At 40.7% G+C, this 18687-nt stretch overlaps 1 protein-coding gene across 1 annotated transcript in view; it reads left to right on the forward strand.

The window, feature by feature from the left end:
- SRP54 (signal recognition particle 54) overlaps positions 1-18687 on the forward strand; it is a 1212380-nt gene that overhangs the window by 128706 nt on the left and 1064987 nt on the right. Inside the window, exon 3 of the mRNA XM_044073524.1 lies at positions 11011-11102. Coding sequence (XP_043929459.1) covers positions 11011-11102 — 92 coding nt within the window. The remainder of the gene's footprint in view (positions 1-11010; positions 11103-18687) is intronic.

Consider the following 18687-nt stretch of genomic DNA (forward strand, 5'->3'; position numbering starts at 1 on the left):
AAATATATATATATATATATATATATATATATATATATATATGTGAGTGTGTGGATATATATATATATGCACACACATACAGTGTGTGTGTGTGTGTGTGTGTGTGTGTGTGTGTGTGTATATATATATATATATATATATATATATATATGTGTACATATGTATAAAACACAGCATCAATTGGACCAGACTTTGTCCCGGGCTGCGTCCTATATGAACTCCAAAAAGAGCTAAACCCAAACATAAAACTACTGTTCAATCTCAAACCTTACTGCAGGATATGTACCCAAAGAGTGGTGTACAGCAACAGTGGTCCCTCTCTACAAAGGTGGTGCCTCAACGGATCCTGGAAACTATCACCCCATAAGCCTGACTAGCTTGGTCTGCGAAGCTATGGAAAGGGTCATCGTGAACCTCATAAATAAAGATATTGGAGACCTATAGACACTGGATCCTACCCAGTTCAGCTTTAAGGGCAGATCCTGCCTCTCAAACCTGGTCGATTTCTTTGAAACAGTTACCAAGGCCATTAACGAGGAGAAGGTGGTCCACACTGCCTACCTGGACCTCGCAAAAGCCTTCGATACAATACCCCACTCGGGCATTATAGATAAGATCACTAGCTTAAATATAAACCCCTGTGTCACTAGATGGGTTGCAAACTGGCTCAAGGACAGAACCCACATAGTTAGAATTGCTGGAGCCATGTCAGACTCCAAACCAGTTACAAGTGGCGTCCCACAAGGCTCAGTCCTGGGACCTCTCTTGTTCGGTATATATTTCTTGGCAGTACAGGCCAACACGGAAGGACTGTGGCTGACCAAGTTCGCAGATGACTGCAAACTGGGCGCCATAATAGACTCTCCAGCCGACACAAGCATCCTACAAAAGGGCCTCATAGAAACAGGCAACTGGTGCCAGAGCCATGGCCTCATGCTAAACGCCAAAAAGTGTATAGGCATCCCCTTTGGCAAAAAGAAAGTGCCCACAAATTACCACATAGGTGGTAATCTATTTAAGTACAGAAGAAGTAATTAGGGACCTGGGGACCCAAGTTGATAGCATTCTCTCATTTGAAAACCACGTGGCCAAAGTGGTTAGAAAATTTTTTTTATATAACCCACCTAATCATCTAGATCAGGGGAGGTCATCGTGCCTCTTTACTCATCCCTCATCAGGGCCATAATTGAGTACAATGCCTCTTTTGGGATGTACCTTACCAGACACCTGCAGCAACTGCAAAGACCCCAAATGTACCTCACCAAGAGGATCAAAGGGCTCAAACAGATGCCATATGCTGCCCTGTTAAAGAAACTCCAGCTCTACTCAGTGGCATACCGCCTGTTCAGAGGCTGTCTGTGCCTGACGTATAAAGCCATGTCCAACACGGAATTAATGGACATGCTGCACCTCAGAAAATCCAAATCCCATCGAGCTATGCGCTCGAGAGACGTGAACCTCAGCACTGAAATAAATAGGATATGCTGGAGGGGACAGATTCATAACCCAGAGGCTCCCTTCACTCTGGAATAAAATCCCAGTCCAGGTTAGGCAGAGTCCCTCATTGACTCTCTTCAAGAGGAATCTTGATGAGTGGATGGGAGATCGTAGGTTTACCCCGGGTATCACTTATGTGTCACTGTTAGACAGAGGCAAAGTATACTAACCTCGAAAAAGGGCATAGCAAAATTAATTTAAAATGGGTGGCGAAAGCCAAACACACTCTGGCTAGGCTTATAAATGCCCTAGGGCAGATAGCCTAATATGAACCTATGAACCCAAGTACATTTCTGGACATTCCAATATTCAAGATGCCGACTCTTCAACTGTTACTACCTATGCTAGACAAAGATGCCTGGTTGGTAACTTTAGACTTAAAAGAGTCTTACCTGCATATCCCAATCAGGGAATCCTGTAGAAGATACCTTCACTTCAAAGCAGGCTACTTGCATTACCAGTTCTCTGCACTGCCCTATGGCTTATCTACTGCGCCCAGGGTTTTCACAAAGTGCCTGGCACCAGTAATTGCATTTTGCAGTCAAGAAATATTCAGATTTATCCATACCTGGACGATTGTCTAATTCAGGCAGAAAACAAGGACACTCTTCTAAAGCATCTGGCGTTTGTAAAAAGGGTTCTAACTTGTCTAGGGTACACCATAAACGAAAAGAAATCACAACTGGTACCCTCTCAAAAAATTACACTCCTGGGTGCAAGCTTGAATACAACTGCCCAGATGACTTGCCTTATGCCAGAAAAGCAAATCCTGTTGATGACTTACTTCAAACAGGTGGCCACAAAAACCCAGCTATCTGCAAGACAAATTCTGCAGGCCTTGGGGTTCATGGCCTCCTGCATTCTTTTAATTCCATATGCAAGACTGCATATGAGGAAACTTCAGTGGTACCTAAAAAGTTTATGGAGTCAACATTGTCACAGCCTGGAAACAATGATCCTTATCGTACTTTGCCTGCAACTAGAGTTCCCATGTTGGGCAGAGGCCTGCCACCAAAACAAGGGACTGTCATTCACTCCACTCCCTGCCACCCAAACCCTAACTACAGATGCATCAGACTATGCTTGGGGGGGGGGGGGCACATCTGGCAGGAAAATACTTTCAGGGCAAATGGAGCCCAAATCAAATGCACCTACATATCAGTCAGAAAGATATGCTAGCTGTACAGAATGCTCTGACAACCTTCAAGGACTACCTTCATCCAGGACAACTACTGATACAGACAGACAGCACCACAGTCATGTGGTACATAAACAAGCAGGGGGGTACGCATTCCTACCCCCTTTGCAGACTAGTCATGGCATTGTGGAACACGGCCTTGACTTATCAAATACATCAACAAGCTCAATTCCTGCCAGGAAAGCAAAATATTCTGGCAGACTACCTAAGCAGAAATCTTATGTACTCACACGAATGTAAACTGGAACCACAAATTTTCAGCACGCTGACACGCAAATGGGGGAGCCCAGATGTAGATCTTTTTGCCTCACCCCAGAACTATTAGTTGGACAAATTCTGCACAAGAATTCATCACAAAAAAGCTTGGAAAGTGGATGCTGTATCAGTCTATGCTTTTCCTCCTCTGCTGTCCAAAGTCCTAAAAGTCAGACAGGACAAACCAAAAATGATTCTGATTGCTCCAGACTGGCCTCGCCAGCACTGGTACCCGCTCCTGCGCAATGTGTCGCACCTTCCTCCGAGGCACCTGCCTCAGACACCTTACCTACTGTCTCAGCAGAACTACCAAATTCTGCACACTCTGCTCCAAACTTCGAATCTTGCAGCATGGCTAATCAACTAATTTCACTCTTGACATCTCTCAGCAAACCTGTGATGGATGTCATTTTGGAGGCTAGAAGGCCTAGTACTAGAAAATCGTATGCTAACAAATGGAAAAGATTCTGTGCCTGGAACCAAACACAAGGAATAAGCACAGCAATGCCCAATATTCCTCAGATTCTGCAGTACTTAACTGAGATGCTTCACAAGGGCCTATCTTTTTTTCTTCCATAAAAATCCATGCCTCTGCCATTTCAGCTCATTACAACACAGAACCTCCCCTCTTCTTTCATTCTCTACTAAGGCAGTACCTCAGGGACCAAAAACCTAAGACCTCCCAGGAGAGCACCAACTCCTGCATGGGACCTCAATTTTGTTTTGGAAAAACTCACTCTACTTCCTTTTGAGCAAGCTGTTACTGCGGACCTAAAATGTCTCTCTTGGAAAACAGCTTTTCTTTTAGCAGTCACTTCAGCTAGAAGGATTTCAGAATTACAGGCTCTTATGGCAGAGGAGCCTTTCATTTTTTTTTTACATGGACAGGGTGGCTCTCGGGACCAATCCATCCTTTGTGCCTAAGGTGGTATCCAAGGTGGCTCTTAATCAGAACATTCATCTGCCAACTTTCTTCCCCAATCCACAGAACAAGGGTGAGCAGATTCTGTATTCATTAGATGTACATAGACAATTAAGATTCTACTTCCTCAGGACAAAATCTCTAAAAATCTGGACAACTATTGGTTGCATTTGCTGCAGGGGCAGAGGGAAAGGCTATTTCAAAGCAGACCATTTTCAAATGGATAAGCGATTGTATTTGTTTCTGCTATATGCACCATGGTAAACCTGTCCCCTAGGGGATCGGGTCTCACTCCACCAGGGCTGCATGTACCTCTGCAGCCTTTCTCAGTGGGGTTTCCTACCAGAGACATTCTAGAAGCTGTTACCTGGAGCTCATTTCATATGTTCACCAAACATTACCGTTTACCTCTTTTCTCTAAATCCAAAGTTTGCTTTGCCACTGCTGTCCTGCATGGCCTTATAGCTGCTCCTAATGCTGTATAAATCTATCCTCCCAATTATAGCTTTTGGATTCTACCCAAATGTAATGACTGCAACAGTGAAACATGAAGAACATAGTACATTGTTCGGGCAGGGCAGTCCAAGGTCTGTGGTCTCCCATAGATACCAGCTTGCATATAAATGTCCTAGAGATAAGGCGGTCCTTCTAGCGTTGCAGGCCCTTCATGCCTTTCTTCCTCTGGGGACGATTGCTATTCAGTCAGACAGTGTGTCAGTGATCTGGTGTATCAACAAACAGGGAGGGACCAGATCTTACCCCCTTTGTCATGAGGCCATGAGAGTGCGGGAATGGGCGATCTCCACCTGTCGCTTTCTCATCGCAGTGCACATTCCGGGACGGTCCAACATCCTAGCGGACGGGTTAAAGTCTGTCCATTCTGATGCCTTATGAGTGGCACATGAATTTGTCAGTAGTGGAACAGATCTTCAGCGAGTGGGGTCAACCTTGTTGCGATCTCTGCGCATCTCCTTCCAACGCAAAGTGCAGCAAGTTTTTTGCTCTGAACCCCTTGCCGGTGAAGTCCCTCAGATGCTGTAATTCATGCTTGGCCTCCCGGTCTTCTGTATGGTTACCCGCCAATACCTCTCATTCCGTGCTTTCTACAGAAAGCACGTCAACTGGGGAGCAAAGTGATCCTCCTTGCCCCCATTCTGGCCTTACCAGGTAAGGTTTCCCTTTGGTCTCACTTTCTGGCTCCACCTTGGATCCTAGATCCCATTTAGGATTTAATTTCACGCCCTTCAGGGGTGCCTCATCAGAGTCTGGACAGCTTGCAGCTCCCAGCTTCACTGCTCCTGTTCCTGTGATTGCTAGAATTCCCGGACTATCCTCAGTTAGATCTATTTTGGTAGGTGCTCATAAGTCTTTGTCCAGGAAGATTTATCGGAGCAAGTGGAAACGTTTTTCTTTTTGTGCCTCTCAAAGGAGGTTAGACCCTTTCTCGGCTCCTATTTCCACCATTCTTTATTTTCTAGCTGATATTTTTCAAAGTTCAGTTGGCTGCCATTTCTCTTTTTCATGTAGGTGAGAATTCTGCCTCCTTGGCCTCTTCCAGACTGTGTAAAGCCTTTATCAAAGACACCTTTTTGTTACCCCCCCCCCCGGGTCAAAGATCCTGTTCCCCCGTGGGACCTTATTGTGGTTCTTCAAGCTTTGGTCGCTCTGCCTTTTGAGCCTGCCACAACTGCAGATCTGAAATTTTTATCTTGGAAAACAGCTTTTCTGGTGGCTATTACCTCTACAAGAAGGGTTTCAGAATTACAGGCCTTGTCCATCAATATTCCCTACATGATTTTTCACAAAGATAGGGTTTCCCTTCAAATCCATCCTTTCTTCCTAAGGTGGCATCACCAGTCAGTATCAATCAGACTACCAATTTGCCTGTGTTTTTTCCTAATTTTACCAACAAGATGGAATACAAGCTGCACATTTTGGATGTTCGTAGACTGTTATGATTCTTTTTACACAGGACAAACAATTTCCGTAAATCTGATCAGTTGTATCCTTCTATAAACACTTTTTGGGGAAACCCATCTCCAAGGTTACTATAGCTAGATGGATTTCTTCATGCATCCTGTAGGTCTATAAGGACAGAGGCATGTCTCCTCCAGGTCAGGTGAAAGCTCATTCCACTAGGTCCATGGCTATGTCTGAGGCCTTTGGGTCTAGAGTGTCTTTAGATGAGATTTGTTCTGCAGCTACTTGGTCCTCATCTAATACGTTTATTTCTCCTTACAAATTGGATTTGACTTCCAGAAAGAGAGCATCCTTTAGTTCTGTGGTGCTCCAGAATATCCTTCCATGAGGGCCTCCCAGGAGGTTAGTAGCTGGGGACTCTGTCCCACAGGTTGAAGACCAAATGAAGTAAACTACTACAGATAAAGAAGTTGTGTACTCACCATAACGTTCCATCTGAGTAGTTGTACTTCATTTGTCTTTAACCGTCCCTCCTTCCTTACCCTGGACCTTGGCGCATGATCAGCCTTTGGGTTGCAGTATAGGTTACAGGTAAATCTTTTAGGTAGGGTTCTCAGTACAAGTTCAGCAAACTCGATCTGGGGATGGAAGGCAGTGGAAGTGTATTATGGGTAAGGGGAGGAGTTTGGAGCTCGGAGCTGATGCTAGCAAAAGTTGCTGGCTCTTATCTGATATGGATCCGTAACCCACAGGTTGAAGACAAATGAAGTACAACTACTCAGATGGAACATTATGGTGAGTGCATAACTTCTTTTTCTTCTAATTGTGAAGGTATTAGGAATGCTCTGTCTGCAGTTTCTTCTTGCAAGGAAAACTCTGCTTTAAGTTTAATTTTTTAATTATACAAGTCTAGTACTCCTTGTTTACGATGTGTGACTCTGATGGTACCAGTGGCCATAGCTGTGGAGTAAATGTTTTAAGGTTTGCCTGGCTGTGTTCTCAGAACCTCCCATATGATAAAAATGAGATTTTAAATTCTCTTAAGGGTAGAGATTTACTTTTTTGGTTCCTCTGCTGCTGAGGTGATCAAAAAGTGAAGAAGTGGTAGGTTAATAGAGAGAAATCAAGATTTTCAGCCCTCCTGTAAAAGAGATGCTTGCTGTGATCAAAGTACTCAACATTTTTGAATCATCTTTGGTCAGAAGCATCTCTTCCGCTTGTTATTGACAATACCACAGCCATGTGGGTGCATCAACAAGCAAAGAGGAACCAGATTGTACCCCATTTGCAGACTGGCCATGTTACCTTAGGACAGTGGTCCCAGCCACTGGGCTGTGCATCATTTGGTACCGGGCTGCCAGGCACACAGTGAAACGAAAAAGTGAATACCTGTATGTATGTGTTTGAGTGTTAGTGTCTGTCTGCGTGTGTGAGTGAATGCGTGCATGATGGCAAAATGTATGTGTGTGTGAAAGAAGCTGTGTGTGTATCAGAGAGAGAGCGCGCAATGAAATCAATCGGGCTGTTATTTTACACTCTCTAAGCAGAGCTTTTGCTGTTTAGTGAGTGAAAAAAGTCGAGGAAGCAAAAAAAAAATTGTATGTGTGTGAGTGAATGCGTACATGAAAGCAGAGGAGACTGTGGGGGGGGGGGGGGGGAGTGTGAGAGAGTGATTCCTGGCAGCAGCAGCAATGAGGTTTGTATATTTCTCGACCATACCACTCAACTTCTCGCATAATAAATTTGGACAGAGCCACAAATAGGGACAGATTTTAAATATTGCTGTTATAAACTTAGAAAGTCAATAAGGTTGCCATTAGCCATTGGCTCAACCACTTAGAGCAAGAAATCTGGACAAAACTATAAATGGTGGAGACAAGGGGCACTTTTTAAATATTGCCCTTACAAACCTAGTTGCTAGAATAACAGGTTTTGCATTAGCATGAATTTTCTGAAGGATATGAAGTACGAAACTCAAATGTTAGTCATTTATTTTCTGACTCCCACACTCAACGGATTTACCAGTGATTTGCCAGAAAACCACAGTTTTATGAGAAACATGCCAAAAATATGAGACAAAAATCTGGACAGTCTTCAAAAATCTGTACATTTGAGAAGTAAATCTGGACGGAGCCAAATAGAGAAATATTTTAAATATTGCTCTTAGAAACTTAGAAAAGCATTAAGGTTGCCTTTAGGTTTGCATATCTCTCAACCATAGTAAATCAAAGTTTTATGCTGTTAAGCAGAATGTGCACTTTTTTTTTGTAATTATTGCCAGTTCTCTTTATACTGTACTTTGGAGGTTTTCTCCTTGGGTCTCAGATGAATATGGACTTCTAGTCCAGTCAGACCTCCCCGGTAAATAAATGTCACGTAAATAAATGTTATGCACTTTTATGTTTTATGCGCGCGTGATGGCCGGTTCATGGAAAATTGTCTTACATGAAACCGGTCCTTGGCACAAAAAAGGTTGTTGACCTCTGCCATTAGGATGTGACTTCAGAGCACAATCTCACACTCTAGCCATCATATATTCCGTCAGAGCAAAACTATGTGGCACATGAATGCTGAGCAAGAGAAGTGAAGATGCTCATGAATGGAAACTAATTGTACAGTCTTCCAAGACTGATCCATCTGTGGGGAGTTCCTGAAGTAGACCTCTCTGTTTAGTAAGGAGGCTGTCAGCTGGGAAGATTCTGCAAAAGGTCTCCATGCAAGAAGACCTGAAAGACAGATGCAGTTTTTTTCCATGGACAAGAATGTTCTTGTTTGCTTTTTCTGCACTTTCCATTGATATCCAGGGTACCTCTTTTATGGTTCAGAAGAAATCCCCCAATATCATTTTGGTGACTCACTTCTGGCTCAGGCAGCAGTGATTTTCCCTTCTTTTGGAAATGGCCGGGGCAATTACCACATCCTTACTCACAAAATGGATCTTCTTGCACGTTCACGAGTGTTTGATATACTCTCATCCCATTCAACTTCAATTCATTGCCTGGATGATACGGTCTTAATTCCTTTTGGGTCCCTGTTTATCGAGGATGCACATCAGGTTCTAATAAAGGCAAAACAATTTGCTATTAGAAAATCATGTATTAGCAAATGGAAAAGTTTTCTAGTTGGTGCCAACAACAACATAACCAGCACCCATTCAGGGCTAGGTGTTGCCTAGTTTTACAATATTTGTGAGAGTTAATATCCTGTGGCCTTTCTTACCCCTCGATCAAGCTTCCTTTATCAGCCATTAAAGCAGTTCTGCTCATGGATCCTCCTCTTTCAATCCATTCTCATGTCAAAATGTTTTTGAAATGGGTTTCATAAGAGGCCTCCAAGAAGAATGGTGGCCTTTCCTTGGGATTTTAATTGTGTTAGAGAAGCTAACATTTGCTCTATTTGAGCCAAAGAACCTGGTTTTCTTTAGGTTCTTAACATAGAAAACCATTTTACTGATTGCTGTACCCTATGCAAGAAGAGTGAGTTTGCAAGATCTTATGATGAGTCACCCCTGTCTTATTTTCTACAGGTACAGGGTTTCTTTGAGAACTAAACCATTTATTCCTAAAGTGGCATCCAAATTTACTTAGAGCCAAACTACCCATCTCCTTGTTCTCTTTCATGAACCTATAAATGAGGGAGAAGGGATACTTATTACCTTGGATGTTCACATACAACTCTAGTACCATCTTGGCAGAACTAAATATTTAAGATATTTCAGACCAATTGTTCATTTCTTGTGAGATGAGAGGAGAAAACTTGTCAAGGCACACACTTTACTAATTGTTTAAGCTGTTAGTTTTGTTATGAGGAATGTAAGAAAAGCTGCTCCAGGCAGCTAAAGGCCCAGTCTACCAGGCCCTTGGCTTCATCTATGGCTTTTTGGAAAGGGTTGGATTCTAGAAGTGTTCTAGAAGGTGCGGTTTGGTCCTTTGTACAAATTTTTATAAGCACTGTAAGCTTGATTTTACTTCTCTAGGTCTACATCGGGCTTTGCTAGGACCTCTTTCCAGAAGCTTCTTTTTCCTTCCACCTCCCAAATGTAATAAGCTAGGTAATCTACCCATATATTTGAGGCAACTGCAGCAGCGATAGATATGTTAAACAGAGTACAGTTGTGTAAGTAAACTTATACCATGACAATAGATGTTTGAATGATCACTGCTTCAGTAACTACTCCCAGCATCCATCCCTTTTTTGGTTCTTTTCAGGACTCCGCCTTCTCTCTCTCTCTCTCTCTCTCTCTCTCTGGCATGAAAGTTCTAAAGGGCTTGGCATGCAAACATGGGTGTATGTGTAACAGCCTTTAATTGATAGGTTGCATCTTTAATTTTGTCCAGGCCTGCACATTGCCACTTCAGTTAATTTTCCATTGTAGCTGTGTTTTGGGGACTATTCTTCAGCTACCCTCTGATAAAGGTGATCTAGCCAGTGCAGATCTTTGCTTCCCTTGACCATCCCTTCAGTACTCAAGCTGCTGTTAGTGTTGCCTCTGCACTAACTGCTGTGATCGTAATGTTGTAAAACACACTAGCACCAAAATAGAAGAAAAAAAAAAAAACCGCAACGAAGGTAGTAGATTAATTCTTTACTTCCACCACAAATTCTGGTACCTCAGCCTTTCGTCTTTAAGGATCCTTGAAGGCGAAAGGCCGAGGTACCAGATTTTGTGGTGGAAGTGAAGAATTAATCTACTACCTTCGCTGCTGTGTTTTTTTTTTTTGTTTGTTTTTGTGATCTTAATGTTTTCAGACGTAAGATGTCAAGCTTTTCCCCTGCATGTTTAATTTTGAAATTTCCTGGTCACCCAACTTTTAGTCATTTAAGCTGTGAATTTTTCATGTCTAAATCTAGTCTTTATGTTCAGAGTTCAGGCATGTGTTCAGTTTGTTCCCCATTCTTTCAGATTTGTGTGTTCTACCTTTGTAGTGATTCCACTAATAAGGTGATTATGGGAGAAAAGCGTTCCACATAACTTGTTACATTCTGTAGTAGAACTACAGAAAAGTTTTGACATTGTAGTTAACTCATTAAAAAAGTGTACGACGTTGGCTGTGGTTTTTGTGAGTGAACCATTGTTGCATATGCTGACAAGGGGAAATTTTTATTTTTGAGAATGTATTTTGTAACTGCAGTAAAAGTTTTTTAAAAATGTAACTATGTAATAATGTGTCATAGCTCCAGGTCTTTTTAACCTTGCAATTGTCATATTTTTTTTAAGGTTTTAAATTCTATGCTTAAAGAAGTGTGTAAAGCACTGTTGGAAGCAGATGTGAACATTAAACTGGTGAAGCAGCTGAGAGAAAATGTCAAGTAAGTGTCCTGTATTTTCTCAGTGAATGGATAGCGTAGTACCTATATACTCATTTTTTTGAACATAAAAATGATGCATTTTGAAAGTGTGGGTGCTACTGGTATTTAAGTTCTTCTGGACACACAAAGGAGCCTGTTGCAGTAAACAGATTTATCTATGGACAGTGTGCAGCAGCATCTTGAGAAACATCAGTCAGCAAATTTGAACTACTGAGACCTGTGGCTGTACAGGAAACTGGCAAAATTTAGTTGTAGGCCACGTTTTAGAATACTACCCAGTACTTTTACAGGTATTAAGTCTTCTTTTAATATAACAGGTAGTTAGTCTTCCAAATGTGATGAATGTAAACATTTTCTTTCATAACCAGTGACTGTATGAAGTTGCTCTCTCATATTCAAAGTCTTTCACTGGCTTGTAAACTTTTTCTCTTGAGTGTGTGTTTTCTTTTGTGAAGCTGTTTCCTAACTTGGTATCACATGACTGACACTGCGTGACAGTGTTTTTAAGTATCAGAAAATACCTAAGCCTGTGATGGAAAACCTTTTGGACTCAGCTTGTCACAAATTTGGAAATTGCCTGTCTTGACTCTGTTGGAATGCCCCACCCTGCAAACAAAAGAGAAACAATTATTTACATATTCATTTATTTAAAAAATACAGTCCAGTCATGTGTGCTGCTGTGTATTATAAAAGTAAAAGAAAAATTAGTGACTTACAGTAGAGAAAACAAAATGCGCACTGATAATTGGGCTTAAAATAGTGTACCAGAAAATTACTGTAATTTTAACAGTAACTTTGAATTTAACTGAAAAAATATGGAGCACACTGCATTTGATTAACGTCATTTAATGACTTAGTTGCTGAGTTTTAATAGGTACGTGCAGGGTCACATATTTACTTGTATTTTTGTACATTCAGTTTTTTTGGTAACTCAGGTGTTGGTGAACACTGGTATGTCACCTAAAACTTTGTGGCGTGTCACCATTGACGTGTGTCATAGGTTCGCCATCACAGAGTCCTAAGTTTTCCTCTGTTACTTGTATAGAGATGAAAGCATTGTAATATCTAAAACAAATTCTAAGAAACCCATCTTTTAGTTCCACCTAAAATTCATTAATTGTTCAATGAAATGAATACCATAGTAAGAAAAGTCCTACTTTTGCAAAGCACAGGTTGAGCATACTTCTTTTCCGACCCTGACTGAGAAGTAATGCAGTGAAACTGGCAGGGGGTATAGGAAAAAACACCAAGTCACAAACAAATGGAGTATGACTTCATTTTCTGCCCCAAAACTATTATAACCCTTTTGATTCCTGTTGTGAGTTTGTGCAGCTCCATTAAGAGCAGTTTCACCCAAACAGACTTAATCAGGTTAATACATTTTGAGGTATATGAATCTGCTTCTTTCCTTGTTTTTTTTCTGAGTAGTGCTCTCTCTCACTTCATATATTTAAGCATGCTCTGAGCTTATGGAAACATTTTTACATTTCAGTCATTCTCTATGTCTGCATGCTGTAAGCTCATGAAAATTATAATACCTAATAGCCAGTATTTTTACTATTAACATCTTGGATCCACATCAAAATGTTGTGGTACAAAATGCTGAATAAACAAAATATTGAAAATAGAATTTGCCTAACTAGTTGTGTGCATATTCACCTTTTGGTGTGTGTGTGTGTGTGTGTATATATATATGTATGTATAATATATATATATATATATATATATATATATATATATATATGTATGTATGTATATATATATATATATATATATATATATATATATATATATATAAGTTTATTATGGTAAGGTTGAAGTGAGTTCCGTCTAACCCACTTCAGTTTAAGTCCGGAGGCCGAACAGCAACAGTGTTTAACCCGACATTGTCAAAGTACGAATCTCGCCCCTATCTTGACCCATGTTAAAGCCTGTTCCTAGGTCGAAGTAGATTTGTATTTTGACAATGTCGGAATTCGACATTGTCGTTTTCGCGGACCGGTTTGACCTTACTATAGTATGTATGTATATATATATATATATATATATATATATATGTGTGTGTGTGTATATATATATATATATATATATATATATATATATGTGTGTGTATATGTATATATATATATATATATATATATATATATATATATATATATATATATATATAGTGTGTATATATATATATATGTGTGTGTGTGTGTATAAAAACACTTGACAATCTTGAAATACTGAAATCTTGAATTTCAGTTTCTCGAGCCGAAAGTGCAGTTCAGCGAAACTGCATTTACCTGAATTTGGAATGGCGAATCCATGGTTGTGGTGACGTGCGACATGGGATTTACTGTGTTGATAAGGTGTGGCATGCTGTGGGATATGGTTTGCCTGTCGTTGTGTGGATCTGTATGGAGATTCAGGCAAGTGCTGTTTTTTTAAGGGTTTTTGGTAGGGGTTTGAGTGTATGTGAGTGTGTTGGGAAGTTTTAGGTGTAGGTAATGGTAGGTAATAGTAGGTAGGTATTGGTGTGAGTGTGTAAATGCTGATAGTGGTGGGGTTTGTAAGTATGTGATGTATGTTTGTGCAAGGGGAATTTTAGAGTATGTAGTGGTGGATTTACTGCGTTTGTCTTTTTAGTGCAACCTCAAAGTTAGTATGTATAAGTAGCGGGGGGGTGTGAGGCACAGCCCCCCAAAGTGGAGGTGCAGGGGGGCTTGCCCCCCTGCTTATATATATAGGTTCGATGACTGTGTTTGTGTTATTGGTTTGTTGTAGTGTGGGGAGGAAGGTGTGTGTATGTTTGTGTGGTGGAGGATTTATTTTAGTCGCGATTTTTAATTTTGCGGTTTTGGGTGTTCGGTATCGAGTGTTCGGCTTTATAGTCTCGAGATACTGAAACAAGATTTCAAAATTTTGAGATTATAAAGTGAATCTATAATATATATATATATATATATATATATATATATATATATATATATATATCTCACAAAAAAAGAAAGTCCAGCACTACTGAAATACATATATTACATATATATGTAATAAAATAAAGTAAAAAGTCCAGGTATTACTTTCAGCAGTATTTATTCAGGCAAATGCCCTTTGCCGACAAACAGTCACAGCAGCCAAAAACTACATACCGTTTTTGCCCCCTGGCGTCCTCCGTATTATAATATGTACTTGTAGTACATACATTTATATACCCATTTCTTAGACACAGGATAGTCATCTTACACTTTTAACATACATTAAGCAATATATAATAATTAAATTCCCCTTGTTTTTCAATATCTCCATTATGAGTGGATTCATCCACATATTAAACTCCCATAGGTCTCATCAAGAAAATTGACATTCACACTACCAAAGCACCAAACATATACATTCTATGTGTTAATTCAACCCTGGTTTATATCGTGCTCTCAAATTTATGATCCAAAGTCTTTTCTTCTTATCTAGAGAAGTGTGTTTCTCAGCTTCAGACAAATTGGTACTCCATAAAGAATCTATACTCAAATACAAAATTAGCAGATGTGTGTTCACTTTCGTGCTTAAATAAAGCAATCCTAGTGCGTTTACATTTTATGTCACTTAAATGTACTGCTATCCTGCTTTTAAATGATTGTGATGTCTGCCCTACATAAAAGGCGCTGCATTGGCATATAGCCATATAAATTATCTATTCGCTGCGACATGTAATTTAGCTTCCTAATCTCAAACACCTTTGATATATTAATGACTTTTATTTCAAAATAACCTTACAATATGTGCAATTTCCACAAGGGTTACTACCCCTGATTGTATTCAGCTCACATTTGTCACCGATATTCATCTTTTTAAACCACAATAAAGATTCCTCAATATTTTTACCCCGTTTGTATCCATATTGACACTATATATATATATAAACACTCCTCAAAAACTCGTTTGTTTTCAAAATATACCAGAATTTGTCACCTATATTACGTATCTTGTATGTATTGGTTCCATATGTGGTAATCAGTCTGGGTTTTACTGGTTCAACTACCTGTTCTTCACTATGGATATCCATTTGTATTAATTCCCTTTTTAATGCTAGTGCTACCTCTTTTTTTTTTTTTTTTTCTTTTTTAATGTGTTTACTATTATATCCCCGTTCTACAAATCTTTTACCTCTCTTATTAACCTCAGTCCATTAGTTTTCATCTCTGTTACAAATGTGCCGTAATCTTTTTAAATTGAGACTTTGGTATATTACTAATAGTGTGTCTTGAGTGACAACTATCTGCTTTAAGAATAGAATTCTTAGCAGAGGGCATCCTATATAACCCTGTATTAATGGTACCATCATCCGTTTTCTCAATATGTGCATCTAAAAAAAAAATCACTAGATGTCTTTTCTATTCTATCTACAAAATTAATGTCAAACACATTAAAGTTGAGGTATTCTACAAATGATTTCCTATCTTTTAAGACCATACTGCCTAGCAGTCATCCAGGTAGAGTCTCCACATTACCAGTTTACCCCTAAATGGATTATCAATATTATAAATTAAATTGCACTCTTAAGTACCCCATAAATAGGTCATCATACACCGGAGCAAATGTAGTGCCCATCGCTGTACCCTCTACTTGCAGGTAACAGTCTTTGCCAAAATAAAACACATTGTTGTTCAATACCAGCCTCATTAAATTTAACAAAAATTCCTCATGTTCTTTTGAATAATGCCCATATTCTGCAAGCCAATATTTAATGGCCTTGATACCTCCATGGTGTGGAATGCTGGTATATAAAGATTGCACATCTAGGATGCATATATAAGAATCATGTGTTTGCAAATCATTCACCAGATGTTCTTCGTGTTTCACTGTTGTAGTCATTACATTTGGGTAATCCTGCTGGCAGTTTGCCCTCAGTTGGCCTGAATTCCAAAGTCCTGGGTCCTCTGTCGGCTGCTGTTGCCCCTTCCCTGACGTCAGATCGTCAGGGGTATAAAAGATCCGGCCGGCGGCATTTTCTTTAGTCTTGCTGTGCGGTGCCCGAAGCAGAAGCAGTTTGCAAGTGCCAGTCGGCCGACTCCTGAGATTTTCGTGTTAGAGTTTCAGATCCAAAGTCTTCAATAAAGCTAAGTACCCCTTTGGGGAAACTTTTTTCTTGCTCCAGACCGATGTCAGAAAAAGTTAATAATTTTATTTCGTTTGGAAAGCAAATACCTCATAAGGACTTTCATTCTCACTCTATTCCTTGCCTAGGCCCTAATCCCAATGTTTCTGGTCGTCGGTTTTGTGCTAGATTTAACCAATGCACTATTAAGCGTCGGTATGATTTTGCTTCAAACATTTTTGGACGCCGGTTTAATTATCCAGAAATGTCGTCTGATAGCCGTCCGACTACCGGAGTTCACAAAAAACACAAAGAAAAGGAGAGAGATATACAATAGAGACCCAATACCGACGAAGCTTCTCCTAAGCCAGTCGCCAGTTCTCAGTGAGGCGCTTTTGCAGCCCCTGACACCCGCTACTTTAGAGTCGCAGGCCGCTACCGACTCCCACGTGGAGTCGGCCATGTCGCTGGAAACTCAAAGTATTGGAGCCTCGGATACTATTCCTTCAGATGGGTCCGGAGCCGCTGAGCAGGCACCGGCTTCTGAGGGTGTATTCAGACCTAAACATCTTTACATTAAACCAACCTCAGCTTCAAATGCAAAGAAACAAACTCAAGAACCACGTAGACAGGCCTCTATGCCCAAAAAACAGATTCTCAAAATGGCCGAAGACTTAATTACCTTGATCAGGGGTTCCCATCCCCCTCCTGATAAGAGGCCTAGGCAAGAGACTGACTGAATCTTCAGATCAGATTTCTATTTCTTCCGATTCCTCTTCTGATCAGGAATATTCTCTTCTCCCGTATGAGGATTCTGATGCTGAAGAATCTATACCTTCAGCTTCTCCTCCAGAGGACTATTCTTTTGGGGAAACCTTGCATACCATGAGGGAGCATTTCCACTGGGAGAGCCAAGATTTTTCAGAATCTAAAAAGAGGCTCAGGGATTTCCTTTTACTACCCCAACACAGGCCACTAGCCATTCCACCTGTGTTAGATATTGTAGATGTGTTTTCGGAGTCTAGTCTTACCCCTGACTCCTTAACTCCAGCTCCTGTAAAGCCTGACAGATATTACAGGGTTCCTGACTCTCATATATTCCTTTTTAAAAACCCTGCTGCAGACCCAGAAACTATTTCACATGGTCCCAAAGGAGTTGAGGCTTCCCCTGCAAAAAACCCTACCCCCTCTGATAGAGATTCTAGGGCACTGGATAGATGGGGAAAAAAGGTTTACACTTCTGCTACCTTGGCTATAAGGGCCTTAAACTGTCAGTTTCATGTGCTTAAATATCAGCAGCATGTCATGGGATTGCTTAAACAGAAAATGTTATTAAACTCTGAATGTGCAGAAAACAAGGAAATGCAGAATTTATTGCATGCAGCTGAACAAGTTGGCAAGCATACTTTGCAATGTGGTTTTGATTCTTTGGAGGCCTCCTGCAGGGCCGCAGTTACGGGTTCTGTAATTAGGAAGCATGCTTGGTTAAAGGAACAAAATCTGCCTGATCATCAAGGTTAAATTATTAGATGCACCTTTACAGCATGATACTTTGTTTGGTGTTAAGGCAGAGGAGGTGTTAAAGAAAATGGAGGACAAGGCTAAATCTATGCAAACTGTCAAAAGATTTTTTACAAGTACAACCACCTAGCTTTAGCAGACACTGGCCTACAAAGAACTGGTCCCTTTCTGTGTCAGACAGATCTCAAAGGGGCAGATCCAGACGCCCTAGAGGCAGATCCCAGGTGCAGGGATCGTACAGGCCAAAGCAGTGGGGTGCTTCTACCTCCAAAGTTGGAGAAGACGAATCACAACCATATAGGAAACGGTCCCAATGACATCCCCCTGCCAGCACCAAGCACTTATCTGCCAGCAGCACCCTTAGGGGGAAAATTAGCACTTTTTTCTCAAAACTGGCACATTATAACCCAGGACAAGTGGGTCCTAAATATCGTGTCACAAGGTTACAAGTTCCATTTCCATACCCTGACAAAGGCAAACGGCTGGCCAGATCTGCCAAAACGTCAATGGGCAGAGGCACAAAAACAAGTCTCATCCCTCATGGACATGGGGACCATTCAACAAGTACCAGAGCAAGAGCAGGGACAAGGATTTTACTCAAGACTGTTTTTGGTACCCAGAAAGGACGAGACCTGGAGACCAATACTGGACCTATCTATTCTGAACACATTCCTGGATATACCAAAATTCAAGATGATGACTCTACAGCAGCTTCTGCCCATGCTGGGTAAGAACGCTTGGCTAGTGACTCTAAACCTAAAAGAGGCATACCTGCATGTCCCAGTCAGACAATTATGCAGAAGATACCTCAGATTCAAGGCTGGCTCAGTGCATTACCAATTCTCTGCACTGCCCTTTGGCTTATCTACTGCGCCCAGGGTCTTTACAAAGTGCCTGGCACCAGTAATTGCATTCTGCAGACAAAGAGGAATACAAATATATCCTTACTTGGATGACTGTCTAATTTCAGCAGAGAACAAGGAC

Source organism: Protopterus annectens, chromosome 6.part0 (genome assembly GCF_019279795.1).
Source record: "Protopterus annectens isolate FY-2018-M chromosome 6.part0, PAN1.0, whole genome shotgun sequence".
Lineage (NCBI taxonomy): Eukaryota > Metazoa > Chordata > Ceratodontiformes > Protopteridae > Protopterus > Protopterus annectens.